The sequence below is a fragment of the Nannobrachium achirus genome, assembly GCF_963921795.1.
Source record: "Nannobrachium achirus genome assembly, chromosome: 4".
Taxonomy (NCBI): Eukaryota; Metazoa; Chordata; class Actinopteri; order Myctophiformes; family Myctophidae; genus Nannobrachium; species Nannobrachium achirus.
Genome location: NC_137813.1, coordinates 32,635,260 through 32,660,259, shown reverse-complemented (window position 1 = coordinate 32,660,259; position 25,000 = coordinate 32,635,260). Strand labels below are relative to the sequence as shown.

Sequence of the window (25,000 nt, the reverse complement as noted above, 5' to 3'; positions counted from 1 at the left end):
TCTCTCCTTTTGGTATCTTTATCCTCCTCCTCCTTTTTTTGTCTTTCTTAGTCTTGTGTATCCTTCTCTTTTGGCTACTGTCTATGACGGTAGTCCCATATGACATGATGGACTGGACTATCTCCATATATAGTGTTATCCACATTTCGTGTAGCCGCCCCGTACAGGAAGTGATGTCACAACTCGCTGACATCACACTGACATCACAGAGGTTACGGAAGGAAGGAAGGACACTCAAGCAACACGGTTTTTCAGAGTATATGCGACCTTCGGTCGCAATAATCCACACCTTGAATCAGTTTATATCTAACCCAGGTGCGTTATTTCTTTCCACAGTGTTCCACAGTGCACCAATTATGTAGCCTGGCGGGGCCCGACGTCATACTGCGCTCATTCCTCCCCCAGTATAACGTCTGGCCGTTGGCCTATTGGCAGCTTGAAAAGTGGGCGGGAGTACTTGCCTTGACAGACAGACTCCTCTAACAAATCAGCGTAGCAAAACATCTCTCAGCCAGTCGGAAGAACGGCAAACAAACACGTCTTTTCGGCCGATGAACTCCGCTAGCGCATCCCCTGTGTTCCTTTTTAATTGTTGTAATTGATTCCAACTCTGAAATAACTGCACTTATTGCTTGTTTTATCGTTAGAGCGTTAACTGTTACACTTGTTGCATTGCGAGGGCAGCCATTGTTGTTTTGAAAATGCTGCAGCATGCATCTACGTCACCGTCTACACATGGACCAATCAGGGAAAGCTTTTCACTTGTTGTCAGGAAAGACTAGGTTTGTTGTGCGGAAGCAGTCATTGATTGGCCTCGATCAGAAAATAATCATAATACTCGCTGCCAATACCCGGAAGTCCAGACGTTATACTGGGGATAGTCTCGCAAGGCCAGACTGTTGCCTCCGCGATTTGGGCAAATACTCCCGGCATTACAGTCTGGCAAACGGAAATAGAAACGATGAGTGCGAGATAAAGCGGATGTGACGCAACCGCTCCCTTGGTGCAGTAGCAATAACATGTCCTACTGGAAGCGGTATGTCTCCTTTCAATATTTCTGGGGGCGTTATTTCGTCTTTCTCTGGTGTTGTTGGTGTTACCTCCATGATGTTTTCAAACGTTTTCTTAAACTATACACCCATAACAAGAATAGGCCGCTCGAATGACTTTGTCTGAGCTATTGTGTTTCTGTTATGTTTCCAATGGGACTACAGTTCAGTGCAGTACTGGCTACTTCCGATACTCGCCGTTCAGGAGCTGCCGTTCCAGACCCTATATAGCATTCGGAGATTGTGAAATAGGAAGAATGAGTGAGTGAACGCAGTATGATGTCGGGCCCCGCCAGGCTACCAATTATGTGCACCTGTGTTGTTGGCAAAAAAGCTATAGGAACTAATTTCTTGTGGCTGGAACAACTTTCTTGCAGACCGTGTAGTGGATTGTGAAATAGAACAGTTTTAATTGGTACATGTCTATGATTTTTCATGTTGCCGTAACCGTTTTAGAAAAGCAATAAGCCACGCAAGGCATGTGGTTACCTGGTATTTTATATCGGCTGAGAGGCGTGGTGAGACACTAGGCGAATTTTATAACGGCTTTTATAACGCCTCGTGTTTGCCTCGTGTCTCACCACGCCTCTCAGCCATTATAAAATACCAGGTAACCACATGCCTTGCGTGGCTTATTGCTTCATTTTATGCATGGCCTAGTGGTTTAGAGAAGCATAAAGAATATTCAGACGATAATTGCATAATTAATTTCGCTTTCTGAGAGGAAAATGAAATGACTGTAGATGATTGAATGACAAGAAATAAAGAAAGAAAGAAACAAGCAAACAAACAAACAAAGAAGGTCAGGATTGAGGCATTTGGGGGCTTGGGGCATGTAAGAGGAGCAGGCTAAAACTCCTGTCCCTCCATAATAACTTCAGAGGCTGACTGAATACAAAAGTAGACCTAAAACTAAACTACATCAGAAGAACATGAATGGTGAAGTCAGCCCTTATAGCTTCAAAGAAAAGAAAAAAGTATGCTTTGTGCCAAAGGAATGGTGTTCCTCGAAGACCTTTTGTGCCTAAAAACACCATCTGTCTGTATCTCAATCACGATGTGTCTGTCTCTCTCCTCATCATCTCTCCTTTCTGTTTCTCAATCTCCCCTCCCCACTCCGTCATCTATCTATAGTGCGTGCATGTCCCCCCCCCTGCCCTGCCTCCCTCTCTCTCTCTCTCTCTCTCTCTCTCTCTCTCTCTCTCTCTCTCTCTCTCAGTATTAACGAGCTGGATAGTGTCTGAACAACGCTGAAGGCATGCGCGCGGGACATGGGGAGGAGGTGGAACAGTATGTTTTGATGTTGCCTCCACGATCTGCTCTCCACAACTCTCACGGTGTAAACGTCTGTTTTTGTTGACGAGGGAGAGAAGCCTTAATGAGGAGGTTTCTTTCATGATATGGACGAAAATAATCTAAGATTTTTGTTCTGGGTTGTCGGTGGTTGTCCTACAGCGTGAAATCATTCGATTTTTCTAATTATCGATCGCAACCGCCGCCAACCTGAAGTTCATCGTTATCATCTTGGCCGCCGGGATGGTGGCCTTCATCGGAGCGGTTATTTGCATCATCGCCGCCGTCCACACTGGCTCCTCCAAGGCTGCCGCGGCGCCCCAGCAGCCAGAGGCCGACAACCAGTCGCTGTACACGGCTTCTGTGGCGCACATCCCGGGCGCCGGGCGCTCCGCGGCACGGCCCAGACCGCTGGGCGCTCTCCATGGTTCTGAAACACCCGCAGCTGAAGCGCCGACCTTCCACGTTGGACTCAGCGGTCTGGATGCAGTCACCGGGCTCACGGGGCACGACCCCACCGTCAGCCGGCTCATCTGTACACCGATCCCCGCGGGGGACTGCAACCCCCAAAACTTTCAGCAACAAGCGGATGACCCGTCGGCGTACGGAGGAGAGGACTCGGGCTACCTCCGCACCGCTGCGGAGGAGCTCCGGCAAACCGTCTCGCAGCAGAAGGACCAGATACTGAGCGACCAGCAGACCATTAGAGAGCTGACGGGCAAACTAAACGAGTGTGAGAGAGGGTTAGACGGTCGCAGCAGCACAGAGAGACGGGGGTCCGCTGCGGGACTCCGGGGAGGTACACGCTCAGCAAGAAAAGGCGCAAGAGAACATGATGCTATTATGGTGCGGGACAGCCCGGGCTCTGCGCCCGAAACCCTCCACCTGCTCACCGTCAGGGCTGTGGATGAGCTGGAGCTGGCAATCACTCAGCTTAAAGACCGCATTGAGAAACTAGAGGTGAGGGTGATTGATCGATCTCTCTCTCTCTCTCTCTCTCTCTCTCTCTCTCTCTCTCTCTCACACACACACACACACACACACACACACACACACACACACACACACACACACACACACACACACACACACACACACACACACACACACACACACACACACACACGTAGGCCTATCAATAGCACCAGGATATTGCCTGGTTAACTGCTGTGTGTTAAGTGTTTTACTGCTTGGCAGTAACACTATTATCCATAAGTGTAGCCTGGTTGACAGTACAACAGCATACATCATCCTAATTTCCACTGTGTCAATAATCCGACTCCATTAATTAATTGAGGAAAATATGTTTGTAGGCTACTGTTGGAAGGCTATACAGTATAGACCACTTATAGCCTAAGGCCTATTCAACTTCTATCTATTTGGTTATCATTACGTTGACTCAGTCAGTCCAAGTACAGATGGCTAGATCAGACCATAGGTCTGCCTATGCTTTATGTTTTATTGCAACCGTAGGTCACAGTTAACTATGAAAACCATCACATCTTGTCCGAAGATCCATAGACATGTAATGGCTCAATGTCTATAGTCTATACTGTCACATTGTGACATCATTGTGACATCACATCAAAGATCAAACCCTGGATCCGTGACATCACATTGTGACATCACATTCTGACATCACATTCTGTCCTTGTCCCTTGTAGGCCCAGATATGGAGATCCCTGATGTACAGTTGTACAAAACATTTATTTTTTATTTTCAGTAGAACGGCCGATCCAACCAATATGCCCATATCTCCTTATGGATCTCCATACGGTATATGGGTACCAGGGACCTCCATATATGGGTAACTGGTCCGATATATATTAACCAGTAAGACTCCCTAAACGGGAGATAAGTGACCGTCAGGTCGCAGCGTGATTTTAGGCCAAAATGTGTAGGAGCAGTGTCCAAAAATGTGTTTGAAAAAATCGGCCTGATGGTGGCGCTATATGGGACAGATCCATGTTGATGAGATGAGTGTAGACATACCGTGTGCCGATTTGCGTGATTTTAGGGCAAAATCTGTAGGAGCAGTGTCCAAAATGTGTTTGAAAAAATCAGCCTGATGGTGGCGCTATATGTGACAGATCCATGTTGATGACATGAGTGTAGACATACTGTGTAGCGATTTGCGTGATTTTAGGGCAAAATCTGTAGGAGTAGTGTCCAAAAATGTGTTTTAAAAAATCGGCCTGAAGTTGGCGCTAAATAGGACAGATCCATGTTGATGAGATGAGTGTAGATATACTGTGTACCGATTTGCGTGATTTTAGGGCAAAAATTGTAGGAGCAGTGTCCAAAAATGTGTTTTGCAAGAACTGGCCTCATGGTGGCACTAGAAGAGGGCCATGTGAGAATTGATGTTGTGAGGTTGAGGTTGTGGTTTGGCAGGCAAGGAGTGTGTGTGCATGGATCGGGGCAACGGTTGCGGAGATATGAGCAGGGCAAAAGTGTGATGTGTGACTGACGGACAGACAGCCGGTGGAGGTTTTGATAGTAAGTGCGATCTGACGGTCGCAATAATGAATTCCGTCCTGCGCGATCTCGCCCTCTGCGGGACCAAGGTCGCTGTTCGCCCATAGGCGTCTTACTGGTTACATTACTGGTCTTTTAGATTCCTAGTTGTTTCCATCTACTCTCACCAGTACCTGTTCTGTTATCCTTGCATACTGCGAGCTGATGACACTTGAATTCCCCCTGGGATAAATGTCTGTCTGACTGTCTACACATGCACACACGCACGGATGCATATGCACGCAGGCACACACGTATGCGATCTACACATGCACACACACACACACACACGCACGCATGCACGCACGCACGCACGCACGCACGCACGCACGCACGCACGCACGCACGCACACACACACACACACACACACGCAAACACACCACCACCACCACCACTATCACCATCATATTACTTCCACCACCACCTCCAATACATTTACCTCTGCATAGAACTATATAGCATCCAATAGAAAAAAATTATTTCATTTATTATTTAGTTGACTTTTATGTTCACTTACATTGACAAAAAAAAATAGTCCAGCTGGTCACCCCTACACATCTGCTTTAACCTCTTGAACCACAGCATCTCTGGGAGGATTGTTCACCAAAAGGCGATCTACAAACTCACAAGAGATAGACAAGAGGTCTATTTGAATAAGAATAGAGGGTTTACGTGGTTAATCAGTGCTTGTCAGAGTTGACCCGCTTGGCAGTCCTTTAGTTTCTACTCACGTAGGCCCATCTAAGCTGTCTGGGAATCTGTATGCGTGGTTTACGAACGAAGGGCTTTTCAATTTTGAATGAGAACAGGATAAGTTATCACAGCCTTGGGTGCCGTATAGGCTAATAGGCCAGACTTGTTTCCGTGACGATCAATATTGGTTATTCATAATGGTTGTGTAGACTGTTTAATGTGACTGTTGACCAATCGTTTATCTACAATTATCTCTAACCTTCCCTCTGAGGGAAACACCCGATCTGAGGCACAGCGGGAGGGAGGAGGGGAGAGAGAGACAGACAGACAGACAGACAGACAGACAGACAGACAGACAGAGAGTGAGAGAGGGGGAGGGAGAGAGAGAGAGAGCGACAGAGAGAAAGATAAACAGAAAATAGACAAAAAAGAGAGGTGGACAGAGAGAGAAAGAGAGGGAACCAGAGAGCCAGCAAAAGCGAAATGCTCTTTCTGATCTGACCGTGAGATTATGATGTACAACCTCATTTTTATAGCCAGAGAAATAGCATGAATAATTTATGACAGGCCTATATTTGTTAAGAGCACAGACTAACGTGTGTAGTCCCGCTCTCATCTCCGTGGGGTACTGGCCGTTATGTAGGACATGTCTCTATGTTGGGTCCTCTATAGATTACATGTTTTCATCACAATGTCCTCCTGTCAGATGAAGCCCTTACACCCTCAAAACATTACCCTTTGAAGAAGCAAAACATATTTTCTTCTTTTTACACACATGCAGTTTTCATGTTCCGGTTATAATTATTAAACCTGCAAAACAATCACACAAACTTACAAAGTTACAAAGTACAGTAATATAAATGTGGCTGAAATCTGCAATCTGATGCGAAGTGTTGTGAGCTTGTGGATCTGCTATGTATTTCTTACTTGTCAAAACAAAGGGGTTACATAATAGAAAAAATATCGAAAGAAGAGAACAGTAAAATGAAAACAAATTGCAATGAAGTATAAACATGAAGAGAATCAACCATAACATTTTATCATAATTATAGAAAGGCGCTTCGGCAAAAGCAAGAAATAACACAAGATTAATGATGGAAACCAAACAACACTCACTGTCCTCAGAGCTCAGACACACATTTGGGCTGGGAAAAACTCCCTTGAAAAGTACCCTTGATGGGGAAAAGCCTTTGGAAGCCCTCTTCCAGGATGTACATTACAATATGTGCTGAGTGGGCAAATGTGAGAAATGCAAAACACACAAACAAAACTGTTTCGGAACATTGCCCAGTGTTATGAATATAATATTCCCCACCCCCTTCAATCTTTTCTGTGTCTGTCAGCTGTAGTGTCACATCACAGGTTTATAGAAGTATAAAAAGTGGGTAAAATCTGTTTTCCTGCCAGTTCTATTGTATTGTTATTTCCATAGAGAAAAAGAAAGGGCAGAAGAAAAAGGAACCAATTAGAAAATTATGAACATACTTACCGTACACATACCTGAGATAAGACTAGCCCATTAGAGCATTCTCACTCAACTGTTCAGGCTGCCTATGAAAAGTATAACTGCACTATAATTTGTATAATCATAAGCAGAAGGCAGTAACATGACCTATATGCTGCAGGCTGGTGACTGACGTGACACACAACCAGATTTACTTCAGAAAATACTTTTTGATAACATTTTAGGCAAGAAATGCCCTTTCTCTTCAGGAGCATTTCCTAGACGCAGACAACTTAACGTAAACATAATTGCACGTTATTATTATTATTTTTTGTCTCTGTTGCTCTCTGTGTGTACCACACACAGACAATTACACAGAGTTGGACTCGAGAAGGACACACTATGTGAATGTGGGGCAGCAAAAACAAAAAATGTAATCGCAACTTTTGATTGATACAAAAACACAATTGAAAATTGAAATGAACAATAGCTTTGCAGATGTTTTTATTTTTATCCCACGATTTTGTAAACCATTTTTCACCCAGTGCCAATTGCCTAAGCTGTAATCCTGGGCTCTGCTCTCCCTCTGCCAACCAGGTAATGCTTCCTTCAGTGCATGAGGAGTGTGCAGGCCGCTTCTTATCACCTGACAGGGGGAGCTCCCCCAGTTGGATGTAGCGTGGAAGGAACACGTTATTCCAACCAGTTCCTTCCCCCCCATCAGGCGCCCCGGCTGGCCAGGGGGAGGCAGTATAGAGACCAGGAATACTGCATTTCTTTGTGAGGGTACCTACCCTAGGAGAACATGCACCCCCCCCCCCCCCCCCCCCCCCCCGGCGGAAATCGAACCCAGGACCTTCTAGCTGTGAGGCGACAGCGCTACCGACACACCGTGCCCCGATTATAGAGAATTCTTTATGTGTTCAGAATTACATGCTGGAAAATATAGTCATCCCATGCCCCAGACAGAGAGAAAGACGGAATGACAGTGAATGTACTGTATAAGATTAGAGTGAGGAAAGAAGACATTAGAGACCAACAGTATATACAGTATATCTTCCCTATGGTTTTAATAAGCCATTATACAGAGAAATGCTGGTGTAAAAGGCCTGGTATATACAGTACCGGTACATGAAGGACAGGAGTTTTCTGGTTATTGCTTGCTGTATGCCCTTGTCATCTTCAGTGGAACTCATCTCAGCTTCATCCTATTATCTGGGAAATCTTCTGTGGCAGAGGATATACTGTTGGCTGCCATAAATTGGCAAATGAGCCACATTGAACATTGCAAACTTTGAGAAAACTTTAAGAATAATGGGAGCGTAAATGATGGGAAGTAGAATGACATGATGAGTACTGGAAAAACTGCTTGTGTGCATTTCACTCACAGACACTATATTTGATGCTTACAGTCATTGACATACTTTTCCTGAATTCCTACCATACCCCTATTCTTTCCTTTTAGCTGTGACCACTAGTACTGTATCAGTCGGACAGTCAGTCGGTCCAAACTTTTCAAGCAACTTTTTTCACATTCTGTTCTATTTCTATACATCATAGGTATGCCACACGAATCTCAATGTGGTTCATATGTATTCTGCGGACTCTCTATCCCCCAGTATGCTTTCCTCTGTGGTTCTTATGTATTTCTGTTATACATACACACACTGTGCTATGGGATATACAGTATCACATCATGCGTTCTTAACAGTCTTGCAGAGTCAGATTTCCCTACATTTCGTCCCCCGTGTCTGGGCTGTATTTACAGCGAGCCAGAATACAGCAGAACACAGCAAATTGTTGCTGTGATTGAAAGAGAGTGCTCTCCTGGCACCCACGCCGGCTCTCAATTATTGCTTGTTTCCCAATGCATAATTGATTTTACTTAATTGAAAATACAACCTATAGAGATTAGACTTTGCTTATCTTAATAGGGAAGTGTTCATTTACCAGTTCTCAAATTAAGCCCAAATCAAAACTGAGTGAGTTTACAAAGTGGTGCCAGTGTATGGCTTTCATGCCCTTTTAAGCCATATAGTAATTATGTTGTGTGGTGGTGACTGGTGACTACACAATAGATAATGAAGCTCTTTGCGGTTGAGGTACTAGAAGTAGTTTTAAACCAGAGGCTCCAATGGATTATTAAAGGACGACTTCACCCATGTTCAATCTTCATATAATATAATGCTCCTGATATAATTGTGTATTTTTCCCCCCTGCTCAGTCTGTGTCTCATAGCAGGGCTTCTTTTCTTTTCAAGATTTCAATTATTTTATCTAGATTTGTATTAATGTGAGATCAATGGCTTCCATTATTGCAGGCTAACTTTCCAGGAATAGAAAGCCTGCAGTTTCTATTAGCTTGGATTCCACATCAAAAAGCAATGGATTTAGTAGAAATTTAGTGGATGGCCGTGCTTGAAAACCCCCAAAAGTGTGACACCATTTTACACTCTGGTAAAAGCTATATGCTGAAAAGGTTGGTACATGGCACGAGTAAATGTCACTGCAAATGGAGAGTGAAGTGTGTGATATTTTCCCTTTCATTATAAAGCCACTTCTGAACCAGTTTCCATGCTTTGTCTCTTTCTGTGTGCTGCAGTTAGACATTGGCCCATTTCAACTCAACCTTACAGATACCGATACCTCCATAATGCCCGGGGGAGGCGGGCAATCTGACATCCCCGACAGTTTGGTGGAACCTGTGCCGGGAGCTGCTGATGGAGGGCCCTGGACGTTGGAAGACTTAGAGGGGGAACTGCAGAAGAAGGTGGAGCTGCTGGAGAAAGAGAGAAAAGGGCTGAGGGTGGAAACACAGAGACACAGAAACGAGATTGACCACGGCATCAGTAAACTCCACCACCGCATTGCAGGCCTGGAAGAAGGTGAGAAGGACAAAATGGGATGGATGGATGGATGGATCAATTTACCCATTATTTTTATGTCTTGTGTGCAATTGGAAATTGGCCCAAGGGTTGCGCTAGAGCAGGGGTCTTTCAGGCCAAGGACCCCTTAGTTGAGACAGAGATGAAGCAAGAACCCCCACAACCTGTTCACAGATTCCATATAGTTTCATTGTTTGACAGCACAATCATAAGTGTATTTTGGAATCATGTCCATTTGTGTTTTCAGATATTTAACCACTTGAACCGTCAATACTTAACAAACTTGACCTTTCACTCTGTATAGTCTGCACTTTAAGCTCTCTGAATATGGACGCTAGGGTTCAAGTGGTTAATATAAAAAAAGAGGGGAAAAAAAGTTTCTATCACACAAAGATTTGGAGGACCCCTTGTAGTAAATCTGAGGACCCCCTAGGGGACCTGGACACCCTGTCAAAGACCCTTGCGCTAGAGCAAAGTCCATGGGGTCACCAAATTCAGGACAGTTCATCCACAGAGGAGCGTGAAAGTGTACAGAAAACTCCATGGTGAAGTGGAAAATGGTGGACGTATACAGACATACATGTTAGTACGTAATGGATGGACCATGTTGTTGTGTGCAGTGCCTGCCCACGTGGTACTGTACACCAGCAGCTGCAGTTTTACACATCACAACTAGCAGGTGGATGAAAGCTCTACAACTCCCTCTGTTATTGGTGTTATTTAGGCCAGCTGTTTCTAATTTTACTGTTCCTTATCCATGCAAAGCCATGGGGTTGCATAATGATTCATAACATACTCATGGAAAGAAAGGAAGATGAGAAAGACTATGAAATTCAGTTTGGCCAGCTAAAAAACAGATATCTTGGAAGGCATAGATGTGAAGGAATTAACGAGCATAAAAGAGAAGGAAGGAAGTCTATTTGATCACTTGCCAAATGTCTGCAGAATACACACAAAGTCTGTTTATTTTGTGTGCATCAGCAAATAACATCTAATTTCCACTCACCCACTCTCTCCCTTGCTGTCCCATTCTCTCTCTCTCTCTCTCTTGCACTTCAACTCTATCTCTCTCTCTTTCTCTCTCTCTGATTGGGTGTCTCAGGGCGTCCCTTCCCTGAGGGCTACAGGCTGTCTTTTCTGTCGAGAACCAACTACATGTATGCCGTGTTGAAACACCCCGTCCCCGAGCTGCGGGCTTTCACGGTATGCTTGTGGCTGCGCCCGGCAGAGGGTGGCATCGGAACCCCGCTGTCCTACGCCGTTCCAGAACAACCCAACGAGCTGGTGTTGCTACAGGGCCTGCATACACCTGCAGAGCTGCTTGTCAATGACAAGGTAAAGACCATACCTGTATAAATCTGAGCGTAAAATGGAACCATTTGTATACTCTCTGAGTTACAGACCTGTATGGGTCCTTTTGGAACTCAACGAAGATACAAACAGGATTTTCACAAGTGATGCAATCAAATCTGAGCTGTACTTTGTGAAGATCTGATTTCGGACACGTTTTTACTTTTACTACAATTGTATTGATTTTGAATGTATTTGATTTAATAAGGACCCTATGCTTTATGACTGTAACTATATTACTCTGCTTTCACAATAGTATTTCTCACTGACGGAGAGGGCCATGCGCATTTCTCATTTGCATCATTGCATCATAGGAATAGGATCTTGTGCCTTCTAATGAAATCGCTTCAGGGCAAATTGAAACTCATTAGCTATTTATAAATATATTCAAAACCAAATGCTGTAAATTCGAGCCAGAGCCATGACACTTTTGGTCAGGGGGTGAGATAATGAATTGTTTGTCACCCGTTTGAGAAAGCACCATGAAAAGAAAGAGTTGCATGTTGAGTAACTGCAGTGTTTTGCATTACACGTACAGTGGCTACTGCAGCAAAGCCATTACAGTTTTAGCATGTGCAATGAGCATTGCTCATATAAATGACAGTAAATTAGATTAGAAAGCAAGATGATTATGGTTGGGGAGGAACATTTCACTGTATTATTAGCACAGTAAATCAGAACAGCATGTTTCCTGACAACAAAATGATATTTGGTGGCATTTCTACATGGCTACATACCGGTATCTGCATTTTAACATTTGACACCTTATTAGCAGTATGGTGGCTTCAGGCAAAGTACAATGATGTCATTATGGTAATACATGCTGAATGAGAGAGCTCAGTGTCCTTGGAGGTAGCAGAATGTCTTTGAGACTTTAAGATATATAATATGCTGCTGGGTCCCTGAAGACTTTCATTAAAGAAAGTATTATTCATTGAAGTGCAGAGCTCTGGCCTTGATGCCCAGGGAATTCCTAAATGGGGGCATGTGAAATGTGCAACTATGCAATCCTTGGACCGGTTCTGTATTCCTATTAGCAGCTGCTGCTGCTGTTGTTGATGAAAACGTTGCCAATATAGTCAAATCCATAGTGGTAATCTAACTCCAAGAGTTACAAATGGAAACATTTACATGAAGATGTTACTGTGAAGAATCAGATGATTGCTTTCAGGTCAGCATAACAAGTTAATCAAACCAGGAGTCATACTGTATACAGGATACAGGTAAAACTGAAATTGGAAGTGATGAAACAAAAGAAACTGAGCAGACAAATGGAACACTGTAAAACGTAAACTGATAAATGTGTTCTCTCTCCTGATTGGATGACATAGGTGTTCCACAGACCCTCCTCTATGGCTGGGCTCTGACAGCTGTAATAACATTTGACTAGACATGACCACTGTTCTTCTGTCTTTCTGCCCCATAGGTGGCGCAGTTGCCCCTGAACCTTTCCCGGGGCAGCTGGCAGCACATCTGTGTGACCTGGAGCCATAAGGGCGGAGCCTGGCAGGCCTACCAGGGGGGCAAGCTGAGGGGAGAGGGTTCCAACCTGGCAACTGGGCACCATATGAGGCCTGGAGGAGTGCTCATACTGGGGCAGGAGCAGGTGACTGGATGAAAGGATGAATAAATCAATGAATGGCCTTATGTTATATTCAGATTTAGAGCTTTAATCAGGCCTAAACTTGTGAGCCCGAGCCCAACCCAGCCCGACAGAACATCAGCCCGAGACCGCCACAAAGCCCAATACATGATTGACAATTGGAGCCTGACCCAGCCCACAGCCCGACATTTTTTTTTTTTTTTTTATCATTACATTTTTATTGTTTTCCACATTATATAAAAACAATAACAACCACAACAAATTACAAGTATTAATCAACTTCAATATCAATCCCCCCTCCCAACCCACCCCTCCATTGTCCACGCACAATTCACATATTCGATCCATGAATTATCTATTCAGCAGGTTTTTCAGTTCAGATATCAGGTCCGTCCACAATGTCAATGTTCCTTGTTGTGCTTGATTAATCCTTGCAGAAGAAAGCTCAGCCGACATTTTTCTAAACAAGCTTAATTGTTGCATGCACTGCAGTCTTTTTTTCCTCATTAAATATTGGTGATTCGTTAAGAACAGGGCCATTCTACCCTTTTCCAACTGTCTTTATTAAAAGAAACAGCTTGTAGCTACAGTAGCATATAGGGCTTATCGTCCAAATTAAGGAACTACCAGTACATAAACATCAGAGCCTCGCTCGGAGAACACGGTTTGACGTTGACAACCTCCGCTAAATCAGGCAGCAGGTGTACAGGCTATTATAGCTACAAGGATGTTAACAGCCACACAACTTCTATAATATTAGGCTATACAAAAGTGTCCTTGTGGACAATTTCAACGATATCCCCCGCTCAGCAGTGAGTGCACGCATACGCACACTGAGGGTGCGTCCAGACAGTACGAGACAGATGCATTAACCCCCATCGACTCCCATGTTAAGGGAATAACTTCCAGGTTATTCCCCTAACATAGGAGTGGATGGGGGTTAATGCATCTGTCTCGTACTGTCTGAGTCTTTGTCTCCAAAGTCAGCCCATTCTCACCCCTACTGCGTCTCACCCTTGACGCCAGGTCATGTCCCCAACGGCGTCAGTTCACAGAGAGAGTGTTATGCGCATGCGCCGACACATGTTGACTCGAATATTTAGCTCCCTGGACTCTACTGACTGAGCTTTTTTTGTGCCTTTATCTTTGAGAACGTGGATACTGGGGGACTGAATATTTACTATTCTGTCCATAACGGCACATCATTCGGTAACGCCGCTGAGTCGGCTCATCCGTCGTTCGCACCGGTCGTTGCGGCGACTCCCGGGGCTGATCGGCGGCTGAGACGGCGCGGCTCCGTTTGTGGATAGTGGCTTGAACGGTAGCGCCGGGTAGCTGGGAACCCAGCGGCAGTCGCTTCGAATCGCACTAGGGGATTCCCCCTTTTTTTTCCTTTGACCTCTAGAAGGTGCAATTGCATTACTTATGAAGCACAGCGCTTTCAGCGTCTTGCTAAGACGCCGTTGGGGAAATGACCCGGCGTCATGGGTGAGACGCAGTGAGGGTGAGAATGTGTTGCCAAAGTTGTGATACGATGTGGTGATGGCTAGCCGGGACAGGCCTGTCCTGCCCATGCAGCCTTGCTGTTGTAGAAGAGAGGTACATTTGAAGCAAGTCAGTGTCCTAAAGGGTCCATTTGGTTACGGAAACAGTACACATTATATGTTCATCATATTGAGTGATAAGGTTACACAGGAGACCTACCTTCTCTCCATTCCTCATTTAATGTTCTCCTGTATTTTCCCTTCACTTCATCTCCAGGATTCTCCAGGTGGTGGCTTTGACTCATCTCAGGCACTGGTTGGGGAGCTGTCCCAGGTGGGTCTTTGGGACCGGGTCTTGACTCCCAGCCAGGTGGCCAGCTTGGCACGCTGTGGCCGGGTCACACACGGCAGTGTGGCCCCCTGGACGGAGAAGGGTGTGGAGGTCCACGGCGGAGCCACCAAAGAGCCCGGAGAGCCCTGCAGTAAACACAGCAGGAGCTCTCAGTGAAAGGCAGAATTTGGAAAGACTGAGACAGAAATGATGGAGAGGAGGGGGGCGGGCGGTACTGTACTGTACATGGGTAGCCATTTTAGTCTACTGTACCTTCTATACCTTAAGGCAGTATTTCCCCCGGGGTCCTTCAGAGGGTTCTCTAACAAAAATGTGTTAATATAGCATCAAAATCAACTGATCTACAAACTCACAACGCGTCGCGATGCGCTTGAGCTTAGCTTATATAACTGCTTTTCTCTTCTTTTTATTTTTTATTTTGAAAAAATATTGAAAAATATGAATATTTTTTTTAACATTTATCAACAACAAATCTTGTATGGGGGCACAACATATTATCAGATGGGGGTCCTTCTCCAATCAATCCCTCTCTGAATGTCACTCTCTGAAAAAGTGGCATGTCTAAAATGGCTACATCTGTGTACTGATGTTCAGGATAGAGCTGTTAAGGGCTGCATGTGAATGAGTGAAAGTTTGTTGGAACAAGAAAAAAATAAGTTGACAACAGAGGAACGAGAATTATGTGTATGGTCACTTTTGTGAAGTTAATGCTACATTGTTTTCATCTTTGCATGATGTACACGCGTACTGTATCTTTTCATCAGGTTTCGATTTGCTGGATCGATGGGGAGGAAATCTATGCCTCAGCTTTTGGACATTTGGCAATGTCATTATTATTTTTTATGTTTTAAAATTGTTCAAGTGAAACAGCGGATCCACAAGCTCACAATGCATACATTGTGCTGCATTCATCATACAAAGAAGAATATACAGTAGGGCTTAAGAAAATGTCCCCACCTTTTTTTTACAACCGATAACCGATACAACCGAGACATGAAAACCCTGCTTTACATGTCTTGCCACTTGTCACGGACACAGAGGTATACTCACAGCTCCAGAACAGAGAGCCTAGTGAGGATACCTCGGCTTTCTCCTGGCAACTGCCTTAGGCCTTGTCTATTGTGGGACCAAGAGTGTTCTCCCTTCTCTGACTAGGAGTGTGTTGAACAGATACCTACTGGAGGAAAGTGATTTCAGTCACGGTAGTACATTAGGTCAGGTTAGGGCAACTGCAGCACAAGCTTTTATTTTTTTATAATATTTGGTATCTTCTGCCATTTGACATCCAAACATTATGGCTGCAAAAATGACAAAGCTTCAAAAGCATTCCATGTACTGTATACAGTATGCTATTATAATTTACAGGACATGTTTGTAACACATGCCCCAGTCCTCTTCGTATGTTCTTCTTCTTCATAGAACATATGTATCAAGGTCTTTTACTGTAAGTGCCATCCTACATTACCATAATGTGTTCTCGAAAATACAGTACAGTGAAGTTCTCTCTTTGGTAACTTTAGGTGGTAATTATCAGCTGTTGTACACGGTTTCTGATGTTTATCGTAAATTGTTCAGTTCAAGACATTGAAGACAGCTCCCCTCCTCTTCCCCCCAATCATATTAAGGACTCTTTGGTACAAAGTGCCTGTTGGGGTACGTGTACCCTTGTAAACAGATTGTATACTTTATTATGCTTGTGGAGAACACTCACTGCAAAATATTTTTGAACTAATTAAGCACCAATTCTGCTGTCCCAAGTGAATTCTAATGAGTCTGAAGAAAGTTTAGGAAACTTCTGAACCTTAAACTTAATTCTTTTGCGGGCAGTTTAAAGCAGCACTATGTAATTTCCTTTTCTACCCTGGATTTGAAGCCGGTTCCTGTGCAAGCGCTGACATTTTTACCAGTGACCTGCTTGGTCGGGGGATAAATTGAATCATGATGAGGTCAAAATTTATGTCAGATCCTGTGTCTAGGTGAGACATGACCTACACAGTATGACATGATCTAAATGTCGCAATAGAAGGGAGACAAATTACAGTCAACCCAATTGTAGGCCTATATGTCATATTGTATTAAGATACTTTATTCATTAAAAAAAAGTTACATAGTGAGACTTTAACTGGTGCTAAATTGAGTCAAACACTTGTAGTGTCTCCATGTCTGCCATGTTGTCAGTGTTATGCTTGTTTGTGTCCGAATATTTTGAGGCTTTTGACAGTGTTGTGTTCTTGTGAATACACATACATAATATATATATACATAAGATGATTTATAATTATTGGCCAAACTTTTCCTTTGATGAAAAATATGAATGCTTGTATTTTTTATGATCTTTTGTCACTATTGTCTGTTTTTTTACTTTTTCTTTCTTTTTTTCTGCTTGTAAATGTCACTTTGTGTCTCTGTCTTGTTTGGTGCTGTGCTGTTCTGTATTACAATATGTGCTGTGTACAATTCCAAAATCACAATTAAAGTCCTGCTCTTTTCAGATGGGATTCTATTCTTCTTTTGTTCCCTTTACAGATGCCATCTCTCCTAACCCTGACCCTAATTTATACTTCGTTGTACGATGTGCATGTTGATCAATGAAAATGTCAGATTTACAAGCTCACAGTGCACCATGATGAAACATAAGCGCATTAGATGCAGTAATACCATTGTAAAGTGTCCATTCACAACATTGCCTCTGACACCTGCTGATCTTTTAATCTGATCAAGGGACATACACAGTATATTCACACACTTCACTCACATGCACGCATGCATGTACTCACGCACACACAGTGCATACAGATATCAACATAATCTCCTGCTGTGGGAACAAACCCTCCCACAGAGGGAGAGGGCTCTCTGTGGGAGAAAGGCATCCAAAATCCACAGGAAAACCAAAACCCTGCTTCCTTTTAAGACGAGAGACCATAGTGATTTATTGAGCCCTATAGGGAACTTCTGTTCATAGGAGAGAGTTCAAGGACAACACCAGTGGAGCCGTCTCCTTCACTGTAGCAGTGTGTGGTACTGTATGAGTAATTAGATGAGTCAACAGAGTCACTGTAGTGATATGAGCTGGTCACACAATGTATCCATCCTATCTGTCAATCAGTTGATCAATCAATCAATCAATCAATCAGTCAGTCAGTCAGTCAGTCAGTCAGTCAGTCAGTCAGTCAGTCAGTCAGTCAGTCAGTCAGTCAGCCAGCCAGCCAGTCAGTGTATGTTTGTATGTTTATATGTCTGTATTTCTATCTATTTTTCAAGACTTATTCATTTTCTTATTACTAAGTTACTAATGTGGTGGAGTGTTGTTACTAACACTTACAGGAAAACCATTCAGTAGAAGTATTACAGAACAAAACATGTATCTATTTTACATACAGTATGTACATGATCATGCAGTGTACACCCACGCCATGTGTCTTAGCATAATCCAAATCCAAATGGTTGTTTGGATGGATGTGCATTGTGCTGGGGTAAAATAAGATACAATAGATTAATAAAATAAATGGTAAGATTTATAAAATACAAGATATATAAACACACACACACGCACGCACGCACGCACACACACACACACACACACACACACACACACACACACACACACACACACACACACACACACACACACACACACACACACACACACACACACACACACACACACACAGGGCAGTTGAGTTGAAGGGAGTGCACTTCCCATGCCAGGTGGTGATGCAACCGCAACCGGTCAGGATGCTCTCACAGTGGTGCCTCTATAGAAGGCCCGTAGGATCTTGGGCCCCAAGCCAAACTTCTTCAGCCGCCGGAGGTGAAAGTGGCATTGTGTGTCCTCTGTAATGTGAACACACAGGAACTTGAATTTGCTGATTTGCTCCAATTGATGTACAGTGGATGGTATCCAGCCTCTCTCCTCTCTCTCTCTGTCTACGTACTGTATATTCAGCTCCTTGGTCTTGTTGACGATGAGAGCAAGCTTGTTCTCCTGGAACCACCATGTCAGGATCTGGACTTCTCTCCTGTAGGCTGTTTAGTTTTAGGACAGCACTCGCCTATCCTGAGTTTCAGCACCATGGACAGCACCCACCCATCCACTTAACCCATTCAGATCTGAAAAATACCAAAAGAATGTCTTCTAATTAAATCCTAATGGTTTCTTCCTTTATCTGTGATGCTCAAAATTTTTAATGTCAAGGACCCCTAGAGTTATTATGTATCAGGGAACCCCAGAAGCAAATATTTGAGTTACAAATGTTCGCTTTAAAAATATATTATTCAAAGATTTTCATGACTTTTCACGACTTTTCAAAAATAGCAGATCTGCAAGTTTTGCAGCGGGGCCCTCTGTGCCGCACTGTGAGCTTGTAGATCATTTCATAGTTAAAGCATAAAATAATGGTTAAAGTAATAATGCTTTAATGGGATAACTAAGCTTCAGAACCATAGACAGCACACTGCACTGATTATGACACTATATTATTGTCACTGTCATCGATTCTCTCTCTCTCTCTCTGTCTGTCTTCTGTGTTAAGATGGACACGTTTGACTGTCCTCTTAGTCTTCATTCAGAATTTCAGATCCACATTACAGATCATGGAGTCTATTCCTCAAACAAAACCTAAAGACAGACAATTATAAAGAACACAGAAAACAAATAAGCTCTGTGCTCATCTCCTCACTCCTCTGTTGTTCTCCCACTTCACCCTCCTCTCATCTTTCTCACTCCCCCTTCTCTCATGTGTAGGTAGTCATTTTATGTTCACACCTCATGTGACTCTCCATCTCTCCACTCCCCCGGCCTTATGTTAATTCCCACTCTACAGCGATCCGGTCCTCCTTCTATCCTCTCCACAATTATCTGTTCTGTCACACCAGTCTCCTCGGGTGGAACTGCATGAGACTTGCGTGTCCTTTTTTCTTTATGAGGATTTACAACAATACATCAAGGCACACAATGGTCGCTGTGACCAGTCAACTGTCAAATAACTCCTGTAACAATTCTGCATGGCCACTGACATGAGTCGCATCGTAATAATAGCTACCTAACTAATAATAGCTATCCTTATGGTGTTTCTTCCTTTGTAACACTGTAGTGTGTGGTTGTTGTATCGATTACACTGTTGACACTGTAGCGATATCAGGATTCTCTGAGATGTCATTCATTTGACAATTGGGAGGGATATTGTGACGACACTGTTTCTGTTATTCTGCATGGTGCAGGCTGTTGTACAGGCATATACTACTGTATATCGTTGCTTCATTATTGATGGTGCCATTTGTGATGTTATTCCTGTATCTGCTGTATCTTACAGTACTTTTTCTTACTCTGTATATCTGTAACTTAACTGTTGTGCTGCCTTTCCCCCACAGGATCAATAAAGGTCCTATCTATCTATCCTTAAAGGAGTCATCCAGACCAAAACACATATAGGGTTAAATCTGCCTTTTATCATACCCCTTTATACCTGCTTTAGTCGATTTTTTTCATAGCTGCCCCTGTTGCTAGATTTCGGCTGCCCCTGTTGCTAGATTTCGCAGGCTCTCTCATAACTAACACAGTGGATTGTCCTTAGGCTAGTGCGGTCATTTCTTTAGCTTCAAAGTTAGTATTTTTTTATTGGATTGTGTTTACACAACGTCCTGAGATCAACCAAACCGCTGTTTTGACCTCACAGGCACCCTTACTTGTCAAACGGCTTCTGCTCTGCACCAGAGCAGGGAGAGGAGAGGCTAGAAAGGGAGGGGAGGGAGGGGTCTGTTTGACAAGTAAGGGTGCCTGTGAGGTCAAAACAGCGGTGTGGTTCGTCTCAGGACGTTGTGTAAACACAATCCAATAAAAAAATACTAACTTTGAAGCTCAAGAAATGACCGCACTTGCCTAAGGACAATCCACTGTGTTAGTTATGAGAGAGGCCACGAAATCTAGCAACAGGGGCAGCCGAAATCTAGCAACAGGAGCAGCTATGAAAAAAATCGACTAAAGCAGGTATGAAGGGGTATGATAAGAGGCAGATTTAACCCTATATGTGTTTTGGTCTGGATGTCTCCTTTAAGAAAGACAAATCTAACAAAAAGCACAGAAGATGACGTATCCACTGTTCAAGAACACTGTCAATAGTCTGTAATTTTGTTAGCTATGTACAATATGCCAGGGGTGTGTAGGAGACGTTTAAGGAGAGAAAATAAAAGTGCTCTCCTAACTGACTATCAAAGATAACAGTTAAATCAGTGGGTATAGCTCTTATCAGTGCACGTCCATCTGCCCAGAGTGTCTCATTACATCCCCATTATATCAACTCCATGTGGATGAGACAGGGCTGAGCTGTGCCGGCTCACACATCCCTGGAAATGGACTTAAACTGTAAACCCATCAAGAGCCCACCTGTCTGTCTGATCAAACCTAACAGTATCACACACTTTACTGTAGGTATTAGCTTGAGAAAAACACGCGCACACACACACACACACACACACACACACACACACACACACACACACACACACACACACACACACACACACACACACACACACACACACACACACACACACACACACACACACACACACAGTATATCATTGGATTTATTTGGAGTTTGGTGACGACACACAGTTTGGTGACACACAGTAAATAACAGCATGTTAGGCTTGGTCATCATTGAGATGGTTGTACTTTCAATGGCCTTCAATCCTGCCACTGATGTCCAACCCACCCACTCAGCCTCCACATGGCTTGAAACAGTCCAACTCATTGTGCCTCATCCACACACACACACACACACACACACACACACACACACACACACACACACACACACACACACACACACACACACACACACACACACACACACACACACACACACACACACACACACACACACACACACACAAGGAGTGCACTAGTTCAGACTCCCTGTAGAGACTCCATCTGGACAGGAAGAATTTCATGTACATGTATGTGTGTGTGTCTCTCTCTCTCTCTCTCTCTCTCTCTCTCTCTCTCTCTCTCTCTCTCTCTCTCTCTCTCTCTCTCTCTCTCTCTCTCTCTCTCTCCCTAGTTTTCATCTTGAGACTTGGCTCTTGTTGCATTGAAAGCAACCTTTTCAATAAGTTCATGTTGGCTGTTTTCACTCTTACTCAATACTCAGTGGGGGTTGGGAAACGCCCACCCAGTGTGAATATGGCAAATTACTCACTGGTCCCATCGTACCTGATGTACACAAGTTTTCCCCCCAGGTTTCCCCCCAGGTTCAATATCCGTTGACATGGTGAACATGTGAGGGCAACCTCTCAACAAAACCAAGACCTACAAATGTACAGGTATATGTATATGTATATTTTTCTTTTCAGTTTGGACTTGGAGAGTACGTAGGAGAAGTCTTTAGGTTACTTGTGGTTTGTCAAATGTATAGATATTTGTTACCCTCTCTGTTATTCTCAACTCTTTCAGCGTTATGGATAGAGTTGAATGATTATTAAATTACATGAATTTGTCCCTCAACTTTTGAGCAAACACTTAGCCTGTTGGTGTCTTGCTCACAGCCTACAAAATCTTATTACTCAAATTTTGTTTAGATTCAGTGTTGATGATTATGTCTTTACCCAGTGTAATGCAAAACCTTTTGGAGTTACTGTCTGCAGTAAGTTAAAGTTAGAGTTAAGATTTCCTATACATTTCCACCACCGTGAGGGTTTGAAGATTAGTTTAGAAATAAGTTTAGAATAATAGTTTAGAAGAAAAATTAGTTTGTCCCTTTTGGCAAAACTGTACCAAAACTGTGCAGTGTGTTCTAGAATCCTCGCCTTGTTACAGGTGGGCAAGCCATATGGTTAATATTGGTTATGGATCCCATCTTATATTTATTGGCTCCCTTACTGAGTTTTTTGGATTATTCCACTTCCTTTTCATTACATTTTTATCCCACAATTTTGCACGGTTCTGGTTTAATTTGGGTTGCATTGTTATAATGTAGTACAATGGTTCTCAAAGTGGGGTCCAGGGACTCTCAGGGATTCGTGAGGCGTTCCAAATGGACCCTTACAGATCTGTAACTCTCAGAGTTATGGGGGTCCTTGAAATGAAAATGTTTGAGAACCACTCATTTAGTGTAACAGACATTAATCAATGAGCTAATTCAACAAATGCTACAGTACAGTAGGCTGAAATTATATACGTTTGCCAAGATGTGCTCCACCCTGGTGATGAGTATTCTGAACAGGAACAGCAAGCCAGCATGTAACTCTTTGGAACAAGACCAAAGAGCTGATCAGGAAATGCCATATTGTAATGATATAATCCCTCACTGACCTTTCTCTCTTTCTCTCTCTCTCACGCACGCACGCACGCACGCACGCACGAACGCACGCACGCACGGACCTCCTCCTTCCAGTTCTGCTGAAATGACAGTAGAGTAGTTGGATCTGAAATCTGGCAGCTTGTAACTTAATGCAAGAGCAGGCAGGGTTCTGGCTCCAGTGTGGAGTGTGTGGGTGGGTGCATGTATGTTCGTCTATGCACCTGTGCAAATGTGCATGCGTGTGTGTGTGTGTGTGTGTGTGTGTGTGTGTGTGTGTGTGTGTGTGTGTGTGTGTGTGTGTGTGTGTGTGTGCGTGTGTGCGTGTGTGTGTACTGTTTTCCTATTTGAGTGATGAATGCATGTCTTTCTGTAAGGCCTACCGGTATATACGGTACATCTGATGACGTTTCAGTCAACAATATGATAAATAAATGAACATGATAAATAATGAAAAGATGACTATGAATGATGTTCATATTCATATTCATTCATTCATATTTAGTCATCATGTGTTCATTATTTATCATGCTCTCAGTTATAGTGTTTTGTCTTGTAAAGAGTGGTGGTGGTGGGGGGGGTATGGAGAAATGATTTCTGAGGATGAGAAAGGTGGATGAAAAGATTTGAGGACAGAGTCAATAAATAATTAAACAGACGAAAAGATGAATGCAGAGTGAAGGCCCTTTCACACAGGAACAGGACAGCGGTACCACTGAGTTGTGACGTGCAGCACAGTAAGCTCCACAGATATAAAAAGCTAGATACCTCATCTGCCGCTGCAGTTCATTGGCGCGACTGGTAAAACAGTCACGCCATGAGGAGACAAACGTTGACATTGCCAAAGCAAGTGCCTCTGGGAAAGAGGGAGTCTCGCATCTGATTGGCCTACTGAACGTCCCCTTCTGTGACACACAAGGAAGTGTCCTTCAGAATTCAGGAAGCTTGCCTTAAAAATTGCCAGTCCTCTTTTACCAACGCCCCAGAGCCGGAGGAGGCGTCTACCTTTCTATTTCTATGGTAATTAAGCTCCACATCGCGGCATCGACTCAGTGGAGCTCTCTCAAAGTTCAACCTTGCTGAACTTTGACCTCTGCACACTTGCTGGATGTGGACCAGAAATCTCTACTGGATTTATTTGCTTTCATAAGAAATGTCACTCTGAAATTAAGAGATCGAGGTCCTTATTAGTAGCAGCCTGTGGCCTGCGGTCCATCCATGCGGTATTTGCTGGTAGCTAGCTCTGTATAGCGTTGGTTGGCATGGGGGCCAGATTAGTCTTGATTTGTTTCTATCTGTTTTCATCCCTTGTTTTCTGTTCTATCCCCCCTTTCTCTATCACTCTTTTGCCTTTCTGTCTATTCTTAATTAGTACCACACTATTAGTACTTGTCCGACTTTATTCCATCTTCCATCGTCTCCTATAACTTGTTTTGGCCGCGCTACTCCTCCCATTTTTGGCACGCACTTGGGCTTCATCGGGACACGCATGCATGCTATTTTGCTAGAGAAACATTATATATAATTTAATTTAATTTATACTAGTAAAACACCTCAGGGAGACATGCGACATGATAGACATGATAGTCAACAATGTGATATCAGAACATGCCCATATATGCATTCCCAGATATGTGCTTAATATTGATGACATCGGGACAGGGATCCCCAGATGTGGGCATAAAACGGACAAGGACGTAATTAATTTGCAAGTGTGACTGGTGATGACATCAGCGATCTCCATTACAGTATGGGCATAAAAGGGACATCAAGCCAGAGCGTGTCAGAGCGGCAAACCCATTCTGTTAAGAGTGGTTCCCCTGACATCACAGTGACATCAGACCATGATGTCAGAGCGACAAACCCAGACAAACTCATAGAACCACAGACAAACCCATAGAACCACAGTGTCAGGCATGACAGACAGACAGAGATACGCGGACAAGATGTGCCGGTTTTCATTGTTGCGACCGTCAGGGAGCAGTTTACTATGAAAACCTCCACCGGCCGTCCGTCCGTCCGTCCGTCCGTCC

The 25,000-nt window shown here is 43.7% G+C and overlaps 1 protein-coding gene across 1 annotated transcript; it reads left to right on the top strand.

Annotated features, from left to right (window-relative positions):
• Positions 1–2,585: 2,585 nt before the first annotated feature.
• On the top strand, positions 2,586–14,826 carry nptxra (neuronal pentraxin receptor a; the record flags this gene model as incomplete). Its single annotated transcript, XM_080723941.1, has 5 exons — positions 2,586–3,302; positions 9,599–9,881; positions 10,984–11,216; positions 12,658–12,837; positions 14,596–14,826. 5 exons carry the CDS (start codon positions 2,586–2,588, stop codon positions 14,824–14,826), a joined length of 1,644 nt encoding a protein of 547 aa, XP_080580067.1.
• Between the last annotated feature and the right edge of the window lie 10,174 nt (positions 14,827–25,000).